At 46.6% G+C, this 18,347-nt stretch overlaps 6 protein-coding genes across 6 annotated transcripts; 2 read left to right on the forward strand and 4 right to left on the reverse strand.

Annotated features, from left to right (window-relative positions):
• Positions 1–835: 835 nt before the first annotated feature.
• Positions 836–2,185, reverse strand: N7471_014029 (uncharacterized protein; the record flags this gene model as incomplete). Its single annotated transcript, XM_057286747.1, has 2 exons — positions 836–2,128; positions 2,183–2,185. 2 exons carry the CDS (start codon positions 2,183–2,185, stop codon positions 836–838), a joined length of 1,296 nt encoding a protein of 431 aa, XP_057128816.1.
• Positions 2,186–2,979: 794 nt separating this feature from the next.
• Positions 2,980–3,712, forward strand: N7471_014030 (uncharacterized protein; the record flags this gene model as incomplete). Its single annotated transcript, XM_057286748.1, has 2 exons — positions 2,980–3,461; positions 3,526–3,712. The coding sequence occupies 2 exons, from the start codon at positions 2,980–2,982 to the stop codon at positions 3,710–3,712; spliced, it is 669 nt and encodes a 222-aa protein (XP_057128817.1).
• A 3,264-nt stretch (positions 3,713–6,976) lies between these two features.
• Positions 6,977–7,378, forward strand: N7471_014031 (uncharacterized protein; the record flags this gene model as incomplete). The annotated part of the gene is made up of 2 exons (XM_057286749.1): positions 6,977–7,124; positions 7,176–7,378. 2 exons carry the CDS (start codon positions 6,977–6,979, stop codon positions 7,376–7,378), a joined length of 351 nt encoding a protein of 116 aa, XP_057128818.1.
• Positions 7,379–8,055: 677 nt separating this feature from the next.
• On the reverse strand, positions 8,056–12,209 carry N7471_014032 (uncharacterized protein; the record flags this gene model as incomplete). Its single annotated transcript, XM_057286750.1, has 5 exons — positions 8,056–9,778; positions 9,884–11,189; positions 11,244–11,478; positions 11,533–11,888; positions 11,954–12,209. The coding sequence occupies 5 exons, from the start codon at positions 12,207–12,209 to the stop codon at positions 8,056–8,058; spliced, it is 3,876 nt and encodes a 1,291-aa protein (XP_057128819.1).
• A 790-nt stretch (positions 12,210–12,999) lies between these two features.
• Positions 13,000–13,833, reverse strand: N7471_014033 (glutathione S-transferase family protein; the record flags this gene model as incomplete). The annotated part of the gene is made up of 1 exon (XM_057286751.1): positions 13,000–13,833. One exon carries the CDS (start codon positions 13,831–13,833, stop codon positions 13,000–13,002), a length of 834 nt encoding a protein of 277 aa, XP_057128820.1.
• A 1,481-nt stretch (positions 13,834–15,314) lies between these two features.
• On the reverse strand, positions 15,315–17,453 carry N7471_014034 (ankyrin repeat domain-containing protein; the record flags this gene model as incomplete). Its single annotated transcript, XM_057286752.1, has 1 exon — positions 15,315–17,453. One exon carries the CDS (start codon positions 17,451–17,453, stop codon positions 15,315–15,317), a length of 2,139 nt encoding a protein of 712 aa, XP_057128821.1.
• Positions 17,454–18,347: the final 894 nt, after the last annotated feature.

Genomic DNA, 18,347 nt, shown 5'->3' on the forward strand with positions numbered 1-18,347 from the left:
TTCAATGAATGTGTTCCAATAATAGATTGGGGATTGCCCATTGAAAAGAAGAATAGCAGTATCAAAGCCCGCCATTTATGAATATAATCGTTTCAATTAGCGAGGCGGTTTCATTAAATTGGACTACACTTCAATGATTCTTTGTCTTCAAATCCAGGGCGGATATACACTCAAGGAGTTGCAAGTATCGAGGGTAGAGGATTCGACATAGGAGTCGTATTCGAACCAAGCTCTTCTATCCTATGAGGCCTGTGTCGCTAAAATTATTAAAATAATTCAAAATAATTCTGAAAAGCACATATGGTGATCGATGTGCCAAAAGAGAGAGAGAGAGAGAGAGAGAGAGAGGGAAAACCAGAGAAGCACTCGGTAAGGATAAGCAGCTAAGAACAAAGGAATCCTAATTACAGCTAAACAATGGAGCCCATAAACGGTATCCGGCTTAGAGCATGAGATATAAGACATGAAACTGTATCCTAAAATAAAACAGAAGCTAGGACCTCGCTTAACTTTGTATTACTGTATTTCCTTGGAGGGTGATAATGGTCAAAATGTCTCATCAGCCCTGAAGCGGAAGGATATACACTAAAAATCCTTTCAAATATCACCTTGGAACAATGGAACGATAGAGGCCAGGACCTGCCAGACGCCGTTTCAGGCGAGGTAGATGAACTATCTATTTCCACAACAAACGCCTCCAGTCAATAACACCTAGTCCTTCTCAATGAGTACATACTAGAAAAGAGCCCGATTAAGTAGCTGAAAAGATGCCAGAAAAAAAAAAAAAACCAGATCGCTGAGACCCATTGGAAGCATAAAATACAGGCTGAATGAACTAAATTGCAAATTCGGGCTCGTTGCGCAAACGAAATTCCACCAAAGGCGCTTTCCATGCCATCAATCTTTCATCATCAAATATAGCGTAACCCCAGCGCCATAAAAATTCACGTGCACTTTCCAAATCAATGGCTTCTTCAAATGTTTGTCCGGACGCATCAGGCAGCACATGCACCTCTTTCCACCCTAGATTGGGTTGCTCGATGTATGGCAATGTCGACCAAAGCTGCTCATAATCTTGAACCGCGTGCCGATCTGCAGGATAAAGAAAAGGAACCTCATTCTCCTCCGTTACATACATTCCTGGGAAGGAGTTGAGTAGGTCGTTTCCATTGAGCATCACCATATCACGCTGAACCAGGGGTGTCCCATGAAGAAGGCGGTAGACAAACTCTGGTCCCATTGAAGCTAGCGAATTCGAAAATCCCCACAGGTTTTCGATATTTTCGATATGGTTTAACCCGCCCCACCAAGGAGGCTGCACTTCTTGAGGAAGAAATTCGAAGTATGGATATTGCCAATCATCTTTGTTCATATGCTTCTCCACAAGTTCATGTAGACCGGCAGAAATTTCCTTGTAAATGTGGTCGAACATTGTCGTGAAGTATGCCCAGACACAGCCTATTTCTTGGAATTCCCAAGGAGGCATGGTCCCAAAGAACACGCGATATGCCAATTCATCATTACAAAAGTCACCTTTGGGACTATCCCTCCAAGCATTGCGTTTCATCCTCCTGTTAATCAGCTGTTCATATTCACCAAAAATATTGGTGTAAATTTGCAGTCGACACAAAGCTCTGAGAAAACGGTGCTTTTCGGTGTGAGATAACTCAATGGGGAGAATCGAGTTCTCCCATTGATCGTTTGATATCCACGGTGGCCGCGGTACTTTCGTCTCGTACTCTTTCAGAAAGAAATGGGACACCTTGTGAAGATAAAATAGGTTGAAGATCTCTTCCAGGTTGCTGGGCTCATCTATCGGAATGGATGAGCCTAATGCAAGGTCGCTAATCTCTTCTCTGCGACGCCAGGTGTCTAATAACGCAATCGCTTCGGGTTTGTGATGATCAAAAAAGAGACCACGAGACCGTGTAGCAGCAATTGCATCTCCTAGAAGCAAACCCCATTGATCCTTGACGATGCGACAAAGAGCTTCCTGTCGCACCGTAAGGTAGGCTTGGTGAAATATCGGCGATGAAAGAACGATGGACTTGAGAGAAGCGAGATCAGGTATCTCAAGCAAGATGAGAATGAGCAGCTCCGTTGGGAGTCCTTCTAATGTCGGCTTGGCCTTAAAAGAACGTTAGCAAAATACTTTTTCCCAAGATTGCAGCTTGCATCTTACCATGTTTAGTAGGGTATGATAAATTTCCGATTTGATGAAGTAGGAAAACAGGTAGACTGGTCAACTTGATACCTTGTACATGGATGTGGCGGGGTCTTACATAAGTTTGTTCCCCGCGGCTTACAAGGTTGAAAAGCGGCTTCACGATGTATTTTTAGCCAACGGCTGAACTAAGTAAGCCGCGCGACTAAAAATCAAGTGCGTTTCATCCAATCATTTAATAAACTACGGTGAAAATTCACTCTGGGCCAATCAATCTAATTTCTGGGCCAACAATCTAATTTCTGGTTCAATCAATCTAATTCTGGCGGCGGCATGTATTGTGGTTGAAGCCGCTAGGTATGCAGCTACTGTCTTGCCGCCAGCCATAAATATCAATTCTGCTTTTGATTCGTGTATGCGCGGACCTATCTATTTCCAGTGCTCATTTCTAATGAAAGGAGCTTTTGCTGTATCACCCTAGCGTTTATCTCGAGGTTGTTTCCCAGTATCATCCCTGTCCTCTTGCATACCTGCCTATCACGTTGTAGGGCTAATGCAGCAACGAAACAACAGGAATATCGCAAGTTCACCAAGAGTTTCCCAATTGCTAGAGTCACTTGCCCCAAATATCGGCGCGTAAAGCATTTTCTGAAACTTCTATTGTTTTGTGGGGTCCTAGCAAGGAGTATGAACTGAGCGTCTGTTGAGCTCCCTATATAATCCTGTCTTATACCTCAGAAGAAATATTATTCTCACGCTTGTTCAATATCATTTATCCGCTACGAAACTACTTGTTCGACTCCTTTTCTTCAATTATGGGTTTTCTCAGTGGAAAGCCTCGCTCGAAACCCCAAAGGAAGCTCTCCGAGCCCACATACGAAACCCCAGTAGCACGAAAGCATTATGAGGATAAGCCGGGCCCATATGGCCCCCACTTTCAGAAGGGACCACAGCAAGAGGAGATATATAATCGAAGGGCAAACGGCGAGAGAATTCCCCCGGGCCATCCAGATCTCCACAATCGTGCCAATTCGTTCCACCAACCCAGGGAGCATCATGCATACTCCGACCCCTTTGAGACAAGACCCAAACAGTGGTCAAACCAGATGTCAGCCGAGCACACCAAATATCACACTGCAGGTGACCTCAAGGATGCCCAGACCCGTCAATATGAAGTCGACCTTCACATTGCAAATCAATTGTCAGTTCGGCCCAAACATGGGTTCAAACCAGCCAATGGCCAAAAGATCAAAACCGGAATTACGGCGGCTCAAGCTTTGGTGACGAGGCAAAACCTGTAAATATACCCACAGGTACAAACAACAAAAATGTTCATCGAAGTGCTAACCTCGCATTTATAGCGTCATGCAAGGCCGTGAGGGGTTTGTTCAGAAGTATCCTCAAGCGTACAAAGATGAAAGGGCTCTTGGAACCCACAACTATGAGGTTGAGAAAAGGAGGACAGCAGCAAGCGGTCGCCGAAATGAGATGAAAACGCTGGAGGGAAAGTATGGCACGTGGGCTACAGAGGCTCAAAAGCAGAGATAGCAAACATCTCTGTCTTTCGGCTCTAATATGTGACATTAGATCGGGGGAACAGAACCTGGGTGGTAGAGTTCTCTATATACATGTTCTATCATCGCACAGAGCTAGTGTTGCTGATGGTGGAAATAATCTTGGAGAAATACTACATGCAAATGGCAGGAGGGGGGAAAAGCTCCAGTCATCACCATGTTTCCTTTTTTTCCTTTTTTTTTTTTTTCTTTATTTTTCACGTCCTGTTTCGTCTTGTTTGTGGCTTCTATTGTTGGATCCTTTTTCAAAGTTAGTGATTTATTATGATTTTAGTTATGTTTTCGGTTCTTGAACTTCGCTGCTGACATTCGTTATTTCCCCCTAAATGTATACCTTCGAGTTTCCTTCATGTCAAAGATTTAATACTACATGAAGGCCCTGTAGCGCCCCGTAGCCTCGAGACTAGAGCCTAGACACTAATTGGTGTTAATATCCGAAAATAGGAGGGTATGGGTTCCTTCCTTCTTTAGATACTTGCCGAGGGTAACACTCTTATTCCAGGGACCAGAGTGGTGATTCTTATAAATGCAAACATCTACCAAGAATAGGAAATCAATCCCCTACCCTCCTCGTACGCATCGGATAGGTACCCATACAGTGCGGTATTCTAGGCTCTCTTCATCATTACCCGGCCGACGTTAAACCAGCTACTATCTTCCAAGACAACCTTTCCGAGAGTCGTGCCGAGAAACTTGATAAAATTTAGTGATTCACCCAATTTGAGGAAGGTTGCGGGGTTGTCAGTTTCCCCTTTCTGGTCTTTAAAGCTATCATCGACCTTCTTCAAGTGAGAATCGAAGGCGATTCGGCCGGTGGCATGTATGAGGGAGATAGAGCTAAGCTAGAAAGGAGACCTAAGCTAGGTAGACACCTGAGTATTTTACGAAGAAAGAGGACCATCAAGAGTCTTGTTCTACAAGGCTGTAGATTGGGATGGAATGCAGAAGCAGGAGTAATATGTTAAAAGCATCTACAATGGTTTAATATTTTCTGGCTAATGTTGGTGTTGTTCCGATTTCTATTCTCCTTATAAAGATTAACAATTGTTTTTTCGTTAGGAAAAAAGAGCAAGTTGGCTGTTCATTCTACATAGTAGACAAAGATCGTCGGGCAGCTTCTGATGTTGTCAAGTCTCCGTCCATGGCTGAACATCGTAAGCCTGTATTTCGCTCAACTTACATCACTGGGTTTATATAAAAAGTCGATTTCACAAAGTAAGCCCTTTTCTGTCTTTTTCTACCGTTTATTTAAGAAACGGAGAAAGGGAACAAAATATCCATAAAAAATAACACCTAAAAAGACTAACCAAAAAGACGTCACAAGGCCGCATAAGCGGCCGGCTATTCTTATGTAGTTTCAATCGATATGTTTAGCTTAAATCGCTTATTAGAAGGGTTGAGAAAGTATATACATCCATGAACACACTGCATAGCAATTTACACGGAGGTGACTACATATTTATAGTGAGATGAGGGAAATAACGGAAGACGGTTATACTCTCAACGTAAGGCAATTGATGTGTCCCCGGTCATAGGATAATTAAGGGATCATTGAAGGCCATGTGATTGTACTTTTCAAGCTTGATTTGCCCCCCCCTTTTTCCTATGATACGTTACTCTCTGAACCTCATCTTGCCACAATCTTTCATTCTGCTTTTCAAAAGTCAGCCATGCAACAACGCATGTGTTTCGATGATGTTGCCTGGGAAAAAGCGACGAAATAGCCGATACTTGGGTTCCCCAGTCTTTTGATCCAGACGTCGCAAGATCGGTTGGAGATTTTCTGCTTAAACATCATGAGCCAGAAGGCCCGGTTTGATTTGCTATCTTAGGCAAGGGTACATTCAATATCGCCCTTTGGATGTCGTAAAAAACCGGTGTCGCCGCTTTCCCTACCCGGTGCGACTAAGTTTCCCGAAGAAAAGCTTCGGAACGAGGTCGCATTATGCGATACATTGATGACAAGACTACAATCCGGGTGCCATACATTTTCTACTGGGGTCCTAAAAAGACTCACCCTTAGAGATGGCTCCTTTCATTATCATGGAATATATTGAACATGACGAGTGTCGTGGATTGGGAATTCACGTACACTGCTCCGATCGAGTTTTCCTACGCGCCGCCTTGGTGGCTTCTCATCGAAAGACCCGGGTACTGGCCTCAAGGTCTCGAGGACTGGACAAACGTGTTTGACCGCCGTCTTCAGACGTTTTTTTGCGGGCGATGATCGGTCGTGAAAATGCTGCTGCTACAAAAGAAGAAGAACGACTCTCTGGCTCGATGCGAGAAAGTTGGGGGAGTGGCGACTTTTGGATTGCATATGCGGCGAGGAGAAGCATTGCCTTTGATTCAATATATTGGAACAGATTGACCAACGCTTCTTTGGACCGACGGACATTGTTGAGGATGAGTGGAGGCAGAGACTTGAGCTCTTAAGTGATAAGGAGAAAGACAAGATGGAAATACTTGTTGCAAAAAAGATCAAAGAGATGGAAAGTAGGCTTCTGGCTTGGGATCCGGATGAGTATACTTTGTCCCATATAGACATTGTGAAGACTCATGCCGCGAAACAAGAAAAGAAAACGGAGGAGGACAAATGAGGAAGGCGAGAAAGATAACCCCAAGTCAGAAGACAACAAGGTTGAAGTTCATGCCATTGAAGCAAGGCCAAGTGACCTTGATGTTGAGCAGATAGCTGGTAAATTGGCTGAATTTTCAGCTTAGTTATTATGATCGTATTTCAGCATAAATTGAAGTTTCTAAGGTTGGTTCTTAGAATAGTATCTGATATGTTTAGAGGTATATCTACATGCTTTCAGCTTAAGGTCAGCGACTTCGCACTTGTATTCACTTGGGATCTAGTTTCGATTCGACATGTCTTTCAAAAGTAGTCTCATCCCTTTATGAGTAAAACTAACAGATAGGACAAAAATACACACTATCTTGTAGGGGAGCCAGGAGACCTTGAGACTATCAGGCAGATATTGCCTTGCTCCTTCCCGATCTCTTCCCCAGGATTTATCTCTGCTCCTTCCTTCTTCTCTGTCATCAGTTCAATTTACCCTCTCTAGAGAGCCGGTCTCTTATTGAGGAGAGCAGCTGACTTGATTGAGCGGATAAAAGGCACTTTCCTCCCCCAACAACGTGAACCAATTTACCGTCGGTTCATCTACACTCATCATGACAATTCATCGGGTGTATTCCGTTCCCCATTCCCCACACTGACATCCAAGGTAATATGCGCCGTTCAGCTGGGTCTACGAACAACCACGATGAGCTATCTGCCAAACAGCCTTCAAATACCGTGAGCCTCGAGTCTATTACACCCCAGCCCTCTTGGCGGTCGAGACTACCAATCAGCAAAATCCCTTTCCTGACCGAAGACGGTGGGTTAAGAGAGAAAGCGACAAGTTCTGAAAGAACTCACATATTTCCAGATCTCAGCTCTATCTGGTACGACCGACCGAACAGCCGAGATATACGCCTATTCCAATTTGTGCTGGACTCCCAGTCCGAGATCCGGAAGGCTGTGAAGAATGTGGTCCATTACAACGTGATGCTAATCCGATCCTCCAACCGCAAACATCTCCAGCTTTCTCTCTCCGAGCTCTCTTCACACTCAACACTCCGGCTCTATTGAAACGACTGGAATAACAGATGTGATTACTGCTGCTGATGAAGAAACGCTTGTCAATATGAGAACATGAGACGAGCAACTTGTCAATGATGCTTCGCTGCACCTTCTAAAATCTCGACGATGAACGTACCAGATATACAGCGCCGATGGTCATCTACCCGGGTGCACTCTTTGACGATGCAAATTCGATGATACGATGTTTCACGCGTTGATGACTTTCTTCGGGGAGTCGGTAATCCGTATATCCTTGCAAACACTGAGGTGAAGCCTCCTGGTTAACAAACACCGATACATCTCAGCCAGGAGAGGAGGGATTCTCAGACTTGCACACCTACCTGGATCGAGGGTACTGAAACCACCACAGAAAAGTTCCTGATCGTGCAGTGCAAGAGAGCTGGGTTGGGCAGTCAAGAATTTGTTTAGGCTTAATGCGTCAGCCAACTGGCCCGCTATTTAATTGCGGGACTATGAATACTAACCCAATAACTTTCCAGGGGAACACAAATAGACATTTCTTTGCCGTGTTGCTCAATTCTATGGATGAATGCAGAAAGGTGTGTTGAGCCATGGAAACCAGCCAATTCAACTCTGAATAATAGTCCCTTCAGTCATAAACTAGCTGAGCATGCGCCTCTGTCAATAAGTAACAACCCTATCCTATCTGAAGCAACTCCCATGCCTCACCCGCCAATTTGAAGCTTCGTGTTATCACTCACTAGCTCCAACAACTTCTTAGTAGGGCGGCTCTCCATCCGATTCGAACGATTCTTCAACAGCCCCAGAATTGTGCTCTTGTAGTTCTTCCCCAAGTCCTCCCACACAAACTTCGGATTAAGAGCCTTAGTGAAGACGCGCATTGCAGTAGCAGGAACATTAATGCTACGGCAGACAATTTCGGCCGAAAGGTCCTTCTGCATCGTAGTAATGAAGCTAGCCTGCATTGACGATTCGAATTGCGCGAATTCAGCTCCTGGTTTGGTTTCTATTATGGCAGTTGTCTCTGTCCCGGATTGCTCAGCTGACTCGACGGCTGGGATGGCTTCCGGCTTTTTTCCGGTGAGAATTTCGTGAAGGAAGACCTCATCTAGAGGCTCAATGTCATTGCCGAATTGACCTTTCTTCCCGACTTGCCAAGGAACGCGCTGTTTCTCTGCATCGCCAAGGGCCTTTCTGCTCAGTTCAAGATTCTTGGTCTTTGTAGCTTCGTCAATATCGTCCCCGAAGTCTGCGTCCAGAAGGTCTTTGTACACCTTCATGTTTTGAACCTTCAAGACATCAGGGTTGACGTGCCACAGAGAAGCAACTTCGGCATGTTTGTCCATGATTGCTTGACAGGACTTCTTCATCTTCGCCCATTCTTTGTTCTTACACGCTTCCGACACATCGGTCTTCAGTGAGCCAAAGGCAGCTGAGCGCGAGGTGTAGATGCTAGCGGCAACGAGGTCGTCATGGGCACATCGTTGGCCTCCCTTCGCGAGATGTTCAAGATAATCGATCATCATGGTATAGCCCTGACTCTGTCGCTCTAACGGTTGTGGAAGCTGCTCTAGCAGACGAGTTGCGATAGTAGGGATATCAGACCCCTCTGCCGTAAGCATTTGCATGAAGACAGTGATAATTGTGCGAGAATGGTGAAGCTGAATATTCCGAAGCTTGGAAAACCTGATCATCTCATCAGTCCGGCTTGCTCTCACGCACTCCACCTTTTCGTTCTTGGTCACCACACGGACAATGGCCTTGTCAAGGAGCTTCTCCAGATTTTCGTAGAACTGCTCAAGAGGCCATCCGGTGTAAGGATACAAAGCGACGACAGTTTCGTACCAAATCCACTCAACATCGGTCTTGGGAAGGTCGTATTGAGGGTTCAGGCCAAACAGCTGCCAGACCATGCTGTGAGGACGGACTCCTGAACCTGCTATTGTCAACAGGTTGCCGAAAAGTCCTCGCATCAATCTCGTGACAGTATCCCCGGCCTCCTGTGACACAACCGGTGCAGTTGTCCTCATCGCGGCGAGCTTCGACATAGCCGCCATCAACAAAGCGCTCATAAGATGGGTAGTTTCTGGGCTGTTAGGTTCAATGTGATGCTCTCTAGCTGACACTGCTTTACTGAGAGTAGACCTCATGATGATTCTTAGCGCGGCAATGTGCGCTTCATTGCACTTCTCCATCCATCTCACGGTGTATGGACTTTTGAGGTTAACAAATTCATCCCAACAGACCCAAGCTAACATCGATCCGGTTCCCGATTCCCGGCTCAGGTATGGTAGGGCCAAAATTGGGTGGGAGGGACCGTCCTGACTTTGGAGTGGGCCATTGTGGTTGGCCTGCGACTGCTCTATGATAATTCCGGCGTCGAATCCTTCGAGATGTAGAACTCTCGAGTCAAGGTCGCAGCATGGACTAGAAAACATATGTTAGCGATATGCGATATAGATCTTCTTGGGTGGGTTCGATATAGAGAGTGTTTCGGAGTATGGAAAAAATTCAAATAGGTGGATAACATACCTGGCATCGATGGCGGTGTTTTTCAGATTGTCCAAGAGCTGGGAATAGGACGATGTGTCGATATTCAATAGCATGACTCCCATATCTCCCGCATATGTTTCAAGGTATCCTGCCAAAGTGTCAAAAGTCATGGACTTAACGGCCTCGACATTAGCCTGAATCTGGGTTTGGCGAACAAGTCTCTTCAAATCGTGTGTCCGCTTTGAAGTCGTTTGAGAAGACATCATGTTAGCCAAGCTCGAAATGAGCGGCTCAAGCGCAATCTGCATCTCTCTGGTAACCTTTCTCAAATTTCCAAGCATTGAATTCTTCGTCTTTGCCCACTCTGGATCTGTCATTTTGTACCCCTGGGTTAGGTACTTGGTGTAGGTGTTTCTCAATATAGCTGTCGCTTCGCTGATCTTTGTTGAAAGTGCAAGTACCAGGGATTTGGACAGTTCTCGTAGGTCCTTCTCGTTCAAAAGCATTTGGAGTTGGGGAACTGCTGCCGATATGTCCTCTTTCAGCTCTTTGATTTGGTCTATTGAGAGCTCTTCGAACAAGTTCTGAAGATTCTGAGGCTGGATCAACTGGCCTGAAGTGGGTAAGATAATCTTGTTTGCATCGCCGAGAGTAACAATACGCTCGATTCTTGGATCTAGGATAGATTCTATACCGACAGCCTCGAGGATGGTTGTCACATCGGAGCCAAATTCGACTGTGGACGTGTTCATGTATGCCCGATTAGCAATGCCTCGGTAGAAGTAATACCTCTCGGAGATTTGAATTAGAATCAAAGACTGTGGTCCTGCGAGTGCTGTCACCGCGTTGATGTTCGCTGAGTTCAACAAAGACATGATTTCATCAGTTGTCTTGGGCTCGGTTTCTGGACTGAGTTGCACGATGAAGAGTGCATTGATTCTGTAGGTAGTTGCAAGATTGCGGGCATTATCTGTCATTCGGTCGTCGACAACAACCACGGCGTTCTTGAGTTGCTTGTAATAGTCCCGGATAGCAATTTCATCGACAGAGGGAACATTTGATGGGACCGTTCCTGTTGCCAAAAGAAATGGACCCTGAAGCTGGGAACCAAATATGCATGGCAAAACAACTGCGGATGGCTCAGTCTTCGTGGGAAGCTCTTCACCGGGTAGCTTGAATTCAATGCCAGTCCCGAAACGTATGATTTGTGCTTTTTCTAAATCGAGGAAGGAAGGGAGAGTGGCTAAATCGGTGGTAAACACGGCATTTTCTTTGGTGATCTTGCTCAGGCTTTCCGAACTCGAATTAGTTTTCTCTTCGGCTGAGTCGTTCATTGGAGCTGTATCTTTATGTGCATCAGTTTGTGAAGGTCTGCCGGCATGATACCCGCGAGACTTACCTTTTGTAGCAGTTGGAGAAGTGGCGGAGATGGTGAAATCGGCGCGGTGGATTGCTTCGGGGAAGGAAGCGCTTTTGAAATTGTTACCGGAGCAGCTTTTCTCTCGGTCTGTCGTTGCTGTTGACAGAATCGAACATATTAGGGAGTCCCCGTCACGCGTTATTACCAGTGGGCAACAGATGGTTGCGTCTCCAATTGTCGCAGCATCCAAGGGTACCGGGACGATGTAAAGGACCTGCGAACGATTTAATTAATCAACGCCCAAAGGAAGAGTGATTGGGAAACATACCTTTTCCACATGATCGGCAACAAGCAACGCAGGGTTGGTTCCTAGGAATTTTGTTATGGGGGTCCGATTGTAGCCAGATATGAACACGCAGATTTCTTTCTCTGCGAGAGTCTCCTGTTCGATCTTGACAAAATGTAGGAGATCATCTCCATTGGTGACATCGCTGCTATGAGTAATTCCTGGAAAGGTACGTGTTGCGTTCCAGCAACACGTGTTGCATGATGCATCCGCGAAGCAGAAATCGTAGTAAGTGGGCTTTCTTTGAGAGACTGCCAGGATTGTAATTTGGCCGGACAGTATCGGGACCTTGAACGTCGAGGCTGGTGCTTGTAGGATTTGGAAGTTCTCGAATATCCCTGCTGATACTTAGTGTTCACTCTTTGTTCGAAATTTTCTTGAAGCAGAACAAGAGAAGACATACCCAGATGAGGCTGGAAACCAGCCATACGCCTCAGAAGGATCTCACCCATCTCACCCAGGTCCACGGCATTGAAGAAAAAGTCATCTGGATAGGAGGAGATATCAATTTCGTCAATGCCGCTGTCTGTCCGACAAAGAAGAAGTCGCTCGGGACTAAAAGGGTGTGCAGAGCCGACCGGAAGCTCCTTTAGGATCTCTCGAACCCGAGCTTTCGATGTTGCGAGCGGGTCGAAGAAGGTTTTCCTTACTCGCTCCATGGTTAGTGGGATGATCGTGAATTGTGAGGTTGAAGACTTTAAGAAAACTCAGGGGAGGAGAAGGAAGGCACAACCTGGGCCTTTATATGCAGCAAACGAGGTCTAAGCTCAGCTTGTACCCATATGAGGCTGAGCAAATAGTCATATCAACGAATATGGTTACATCCATAATGTACATACTCAAGGAATATACGTTTTCCTTCCAAAATCTCCGTGAGTCACCCGTGGACGTCCTCCCCGCATGAGTCACGGCGCCAAAAGTACCACAGAATCAGGAAATATATTTAGTTACTGTAAACCCAACATAAAGCCGTGTACTGATGGATAGCTAAAGTGCCAGATAAACAAATGGTAGTTGCCGCGAAATGTGCAGGATTCAGTACTTTACTCTCTCGCCATTCTACTAGGAGAGTCAGCCCTACAGTTAACTCTGGGCGTTGCCTCCTTGGATTCAGTGCTCGTGGTCAATGCATACTATGGATAGGCTGAGACTCCGACAACACGGATGTTTCTAGACCGTATAAATCGCTCCGTACCATATATGTAGTCAACTAGGTAGTCGTAAAATACTTTGGAACCAATACTCAAAAGATGAGTCATAACTTCAGAATTGTCTATATGAATTATCGGAGTAGGACTGCGGATCTCAATAACCTTGGAAAAAGACCAATTGAGGCTCAAAACAAAGTGGATACTCTCGCTTCTCGTGTTGGACCGTGCGGGCCGAATATATCCATGGGATGCTTTTTGTTCTATAATCATACAGCATCGTCCATTACATGACCCAGATCTAGTCCATCTGCGCAAACACCTCTAGCGCCTCATGTAACTTTCCAAATACACCGCTATGCCACCCCTTCAACGCTTCCCACTCCTCCGCGGGCAACATGACCCGAATCATACGCAACCACCCACCCACAATGAAATCCGCATAACTTGCCTTACTCCCCAACAGAAACGGCCCACTCGCATCACCCATAAACAATTTCGCAAGTCCACCTAGTGTCTCCTCAAACGTCCTCAACAACTCCCGCCTCTCCTCCCCACTAACCGCCAGAGCCTCCCATGGCACCCCTATCCTCTTCGCGAACATCGCTTTGCACTCCTCCGCAATAGCAGGATCAAACGGGAAACCATCCACCGTCAGCTGCGCATGCGCACTAAACACAGCATCGACATTCCCATTGAACTTCGCGTATGCTACAGCAGGGCCCTCCGCGGCCTGCGCCTCCGCAATTGGCGCGTAAAGCCCCAAATCCCGCCCAAAGACGAACTCCAGCTCTTGTTCCGGGAACAAGTCCCCCGCGCCCGACGACGGATATTGTTCCTGCAGGTATGTCGCGATTTCAAAGGAGTCGCCCACTATGCGTCCGGTGGCTGGATCGGAGAGAACGGGGAGGGTGTGGTAGGGGGATCCGTCGGCGAATTTGCGCGAGGCGGGGATGTTGAGAGCGCCGCGGACGGAGCTGATGTCGGGTAGGGGTACCCAGGTTGTTTTGTAGGAAATATTTTTGAAGTTCAGGGCGAAGCGGCTTTTCCAGGGATTTGGGGAGCAGGCGGATTTTTCAATAGGCGGTGCGAGGGCGATGTCGTAGAAGGTCATTGGGGTCGTAGTGGGTGACATGGTTGAGGTTGAGGTTGTGGGTGTCACTGTGCCCAGAATTTTCACGAAGGATTGGAGTCGGAGGAATTGATGGAGTGTGATGTACTCCGTGAATTGGGTCGGATTTTGTTCTATGCTGCTAATTGATCCCTGGAAGAGCAGTTCTATATATCCAATTGGTGTGGACCTCGGGAGGGCGGGGCTGGTTGAGTCATGAAGACTCATGCACGATGTGGGGAATGGCCCGCATGTGGATATGCAACAAGGTGTATACGTATTACGCACATTGACTCAATGTTTTTCCCAGCTACATCATTTTCCCAGCTACATCATGAACCTTTTAGAAATCCCTGGCAAATTCATACAAGTGTGGTTCTACTGCAAAGGAATAAATGTGCACTGAGGCCTAAGGCCAGGAAGGATATTCATCAGATGGCTGGTAAGAATATATTTACCAGATGTACCGCCTTCCCTAGCTGTCATACTACAAGCCTCGAGGCGCAAGAGAACCGTGGTACCGTGAGGATTTCAGATATCATATTCTAGAACCGCAGAACCGCGAGGTTTGAGATTCGGTTCGACCTCGGGAGTTCTACCTAGATTGCCCCCAAAGCAAGGCCGATCTCATATGAATGACGAGAGGAGCTCTTGTGTTTGAAGTGACTAAGAAACATTTTGTTTCTTTCCCTACCTCCCCACCGCTTCAGTTCCCTCGGGCTTGCGGTCCTCTCAGGACCGAGTGCTCGAGTTCTCAACAACTGCAGCACACCATTCCCTCTGCAACAATGGCCTCTTCTCTCTCTCCCCCCTCTTTCACTTACTTCTCTTAAATCCCGCGCCCAAGTTCTCCACACGCTCTAACTCTAGCGCTGTGATAAATTGACAGACAACGGTTGAATCTAACGTTCCAATGAAAAGGACAGAAGAAAGCATCACCGTGCCGAAAAGAACATGTACGGCACCGGGAATATTGGATAGAGAATAGAAGAATATGGGCCATAAAGCCCAGCCTTTAAGCCAGCTCTGAGTACTCTTAGACCGCTCGATCGACGTAGCCACTGCCGCCAAGCAGATTGGAACCAATGTGGTACTCACCCACAAAAGCTCGAGATATGAAGAGGTGCATTCCCTCTGACAAACCCGAGGCAAATGTTTGGAATACGAGGCCTAGTTATTATGGGAGTATACCGAGTTAGGTTATGGTCTACGCTACTTCTAACAGCCACATCTTTTCACCTACTATACGTTTATACTATACTAATGATAATATGTGACTAATTTCTAAATATGATAGGTAGTTATAACTCGGCGAACACAAAAGCAATTACTATCGACGAACTTTTGTTGCGGGGAGTCTTATCCCTACTCTACCGTACATATATTGACCAAGCAAGGGCTCAGGGGGCCGAGGCAGGCTGGATTTGAAAATCTTTGCTTGAGTTCGAGGTTTGCTCTTTTCAATGACCACTTTGACGTCTTTTCCATCCCGGAACCATTAGTTTTTAGCCCTCTCGGTCTAGCCGGGATGTTGGCATGTCTTGATACTTTTTTCGCCAGTAGAAACGGCGTAAAAGTGGTCGCACATCGTGTTCTACCAAAATGTCCTCTTGCCCTAACTCTGCCTCCCACTCTGCCTCAGCCAACTTCGGTTGCAATTCCTCAAGTGGAATGTTCCGCCGATCCAGAATTTTCAGCATAATTCGCAATAAATTCTTGTACCCATGCCTCGCTGCCTTTCCCAAAGGGGCGGTGCCAAATTTTCCACGAGCTCGGAGTGGGTCGGCCCCTCGATCCAATAATAGTTGGCAGAAATTGGTCGTTCTCTCCCTGAAAACAACACCATACAGAGGGGACTCTTTACCCCCTTCGACGTCAATTCCATGTGCTATAAGTATGTCCAGAGTAGCAGCCATAGCATCACAGTCTTCGTTTGGTGAATCTACCACCACCATCAAACTTTCGTTGTCGATTGCGGTCAAGTTGCCGACTAGTCCTCTCTCGAATAGAAGAGTCAACGAGACCGTATCTGCCCGAGATAGTATAATACGTAGCGCCCTCCCAACTTCATGACTCCCTGGCACAACTTGATAGTTGCTATCAAGAAGATATCGTATCATCAATGGGCCGCCTTGAGCAGCCGCCTCAAGGAATGACTTCGGATGAGAGCCCTCAACGCACGGAGGCTGTATGAATGAAGCCGTCCGTTGTAGAATATGCAGCGCGGTGAGACTTCCAGTTCTCAACGCCCTCGCGAAAATCGATTCGTGATCATGCGCACTAAAGGCATAAGTTGCATTTATTCCAGGGTCTGCTCCACGATCGAGCAATAATTGAAGTATTTCCGGCGTTTGAACAGCTTTAAAAAGCACTGGGACCTTATTTTGGGTTTGGTGATTTGGATTTGCCCCGCTGTTTAAAATCGTATTGACAATCCCCGTATGGGCGCCGTCAATTGCTAAAAGCAGCGGGGTTGGCTCTCTTTCAATTACCAATGAGTTGTGGTTGAGCAGCAGCTCGACAGCCCTATGATGACCTCGATGGGCTGCCAACGCTAGAGGCGATGGGTGGAGTAGGATTAGGTAAGAAAGATGTATCGGTTCCGAGAGCTTTTCTTTGATGCTCCATAGCATAGACTGGGGGTGAAGAAAACCGGATGAGCAGCCTCGCTCAAGCAACTCTTCAATTAGGTCTTCCCAGCCGCATGCAGCACTAGCTAGGAGCAGCTGTCTATGGGTATCATCATCAGGCTCACCGTGCGCGATAAAGGCACGAAGATCTATAGACCTCTGAAGTTGATCAACTACTACGTAGTGTTCACGTTGTACAGCCTTGATCAATGGACGTAGAGGCCGGCCTGCCATGGTTGGGGTCGGAGTCATCCCATGCTCTAGGAGAAGCTCGACTGTCTCCAAGTGACCCTCATCGGCCGCCCTAAATAGCGCTTCACTAGCCGTTTGAGGAGACTCTAGATCAGGGATCGTCTCTAGTAAGAACCGAACGACTCCGCAATGGCCTCCATAGGCCGCATCAGCGAGAATACTTGACCCAACCCAGCCCTCGATATGAACATCGCAGCCGAGGGAGACGAGGAGTTTGACAATCGATAGATGGCCTTGTCTTGCTGCCATTGAAAGGGGTGAGATATCAAGCCCGTGGGTACCTTCACAACGGATATCTGGAGAGACCCCGTAAGAAAGCAAGAGCCGAACAACATTTTCATGCCCACGACCAGCTGCTAGTATCAACGGGCAGCCTTCGTCATCGCTCCGGGCTTCAATTGAAGGGTCTTGAAGCCAGCTTTCAGTTGAATTTGGATTGACTCCGTAGTCTAGCAACAAACGCACAACAGCTTCGTGTCCATGAATGCAAGCTAGCGCCATCGGAAGCCAGTCTTCATAGTGAGTGGCATTAGGGGAAGCTCCAGCTTCCAGTGCATATCGCGCAGTTGCTTCGTAGCCATTTTTCGCAGCCCATTCGAGAGAACAGGCGTGCGAGTAGCGCACGTTAAATTGGTAGAGGGAATGATTCAGTAGTAGATAAAATCGTCTGCATCTTTGGAGGAGTGCGTTGATGCAATATTCATCATCAAGAAATTCGCCTATCAATATTACAAGCTCATTTGGCAAATCCGATAGGTGCATGTTGAGTGAAGAATAGAAACAGTTCCGGCGTAGTAGTCGGTATATTGAGGGTTGGAGAGCCTCTATGGTTTGAAGGAAAGAAGGACCCGTGGACCGACAGGCTACTGACTCATAGGCTGTACGGTTCCTGTTCCCGGAAGAGTATAGCCGTGGCAATAGGCTTATCCTAACTACCTCAGACGATGAGACTCTCTAGATGATGGAGATGATGATGAGTTCAATGATAAAACAGGTTAATAAATGGGGTAGATGAAAGATGTAAAAATGAAGATAGATGTGGTAGGATGAAATTCTCGGTGGTCTCAAAATGTAGTGGTAAACCACAAATAAGTACATGTGTCTGTAGCAAACGCAGGTTTGTCAGTGTTTTTGTCTCAAGGTGACAGCCTGGCAAAAGGTTTTGCGCAGAGATAAGCTTGTCTCCTGCAGGTTCAACGCCGATAACAAGTCGTGATCCTGAGGTTATCCACACTGCCTGAATAGGCAATTGCCGGGCTTGGCGGTAGGTGAATCTTAGACTGTGGGTCCCGAGCATTTTCTCTATTTTAATATTCTAGATCGGATCATGCTTGGTTGAAATATTGCGACGGCAGCTTGATTTTTGATAGAGCTAGCTTCCGCGGAGCAATAATACTATTCGATTTGAGTACTTTGCTTTTTATGAATGCTCAGGGGAGTTCAGCGATCAAATTTATAAGATAAGCTGTATTAATTTGCGTGGTAAGCATGTTTGTGCAAGTCAATCTGCGCAGGTTTTGGAAGCTGACCTGGCAACCTATAGTAAACCCATCCCTTAGGCTTTTCACATTGCCTCGTTTACGGCGCGCAATAAAATAACCTGTAAAAGCACAAGGAAACAAACAGAGAGCGGAACGGCCGTTAGGACCCAGAATT

Source organism: Penicillium samsonianum (genome assembly GCF_028829775.1).
Source record: "Penicillium samsonianum strain IBT 33392 chromosome Unknown utg000011l_segment0_segment0, whole genome shotgun sequence".
NCBI lineage: Eukaryota > Fungi > Ascomycota > Eurotiomycetes > Eurotiales > Aspergillaceae > Penicillium > Penicillium samsonianum.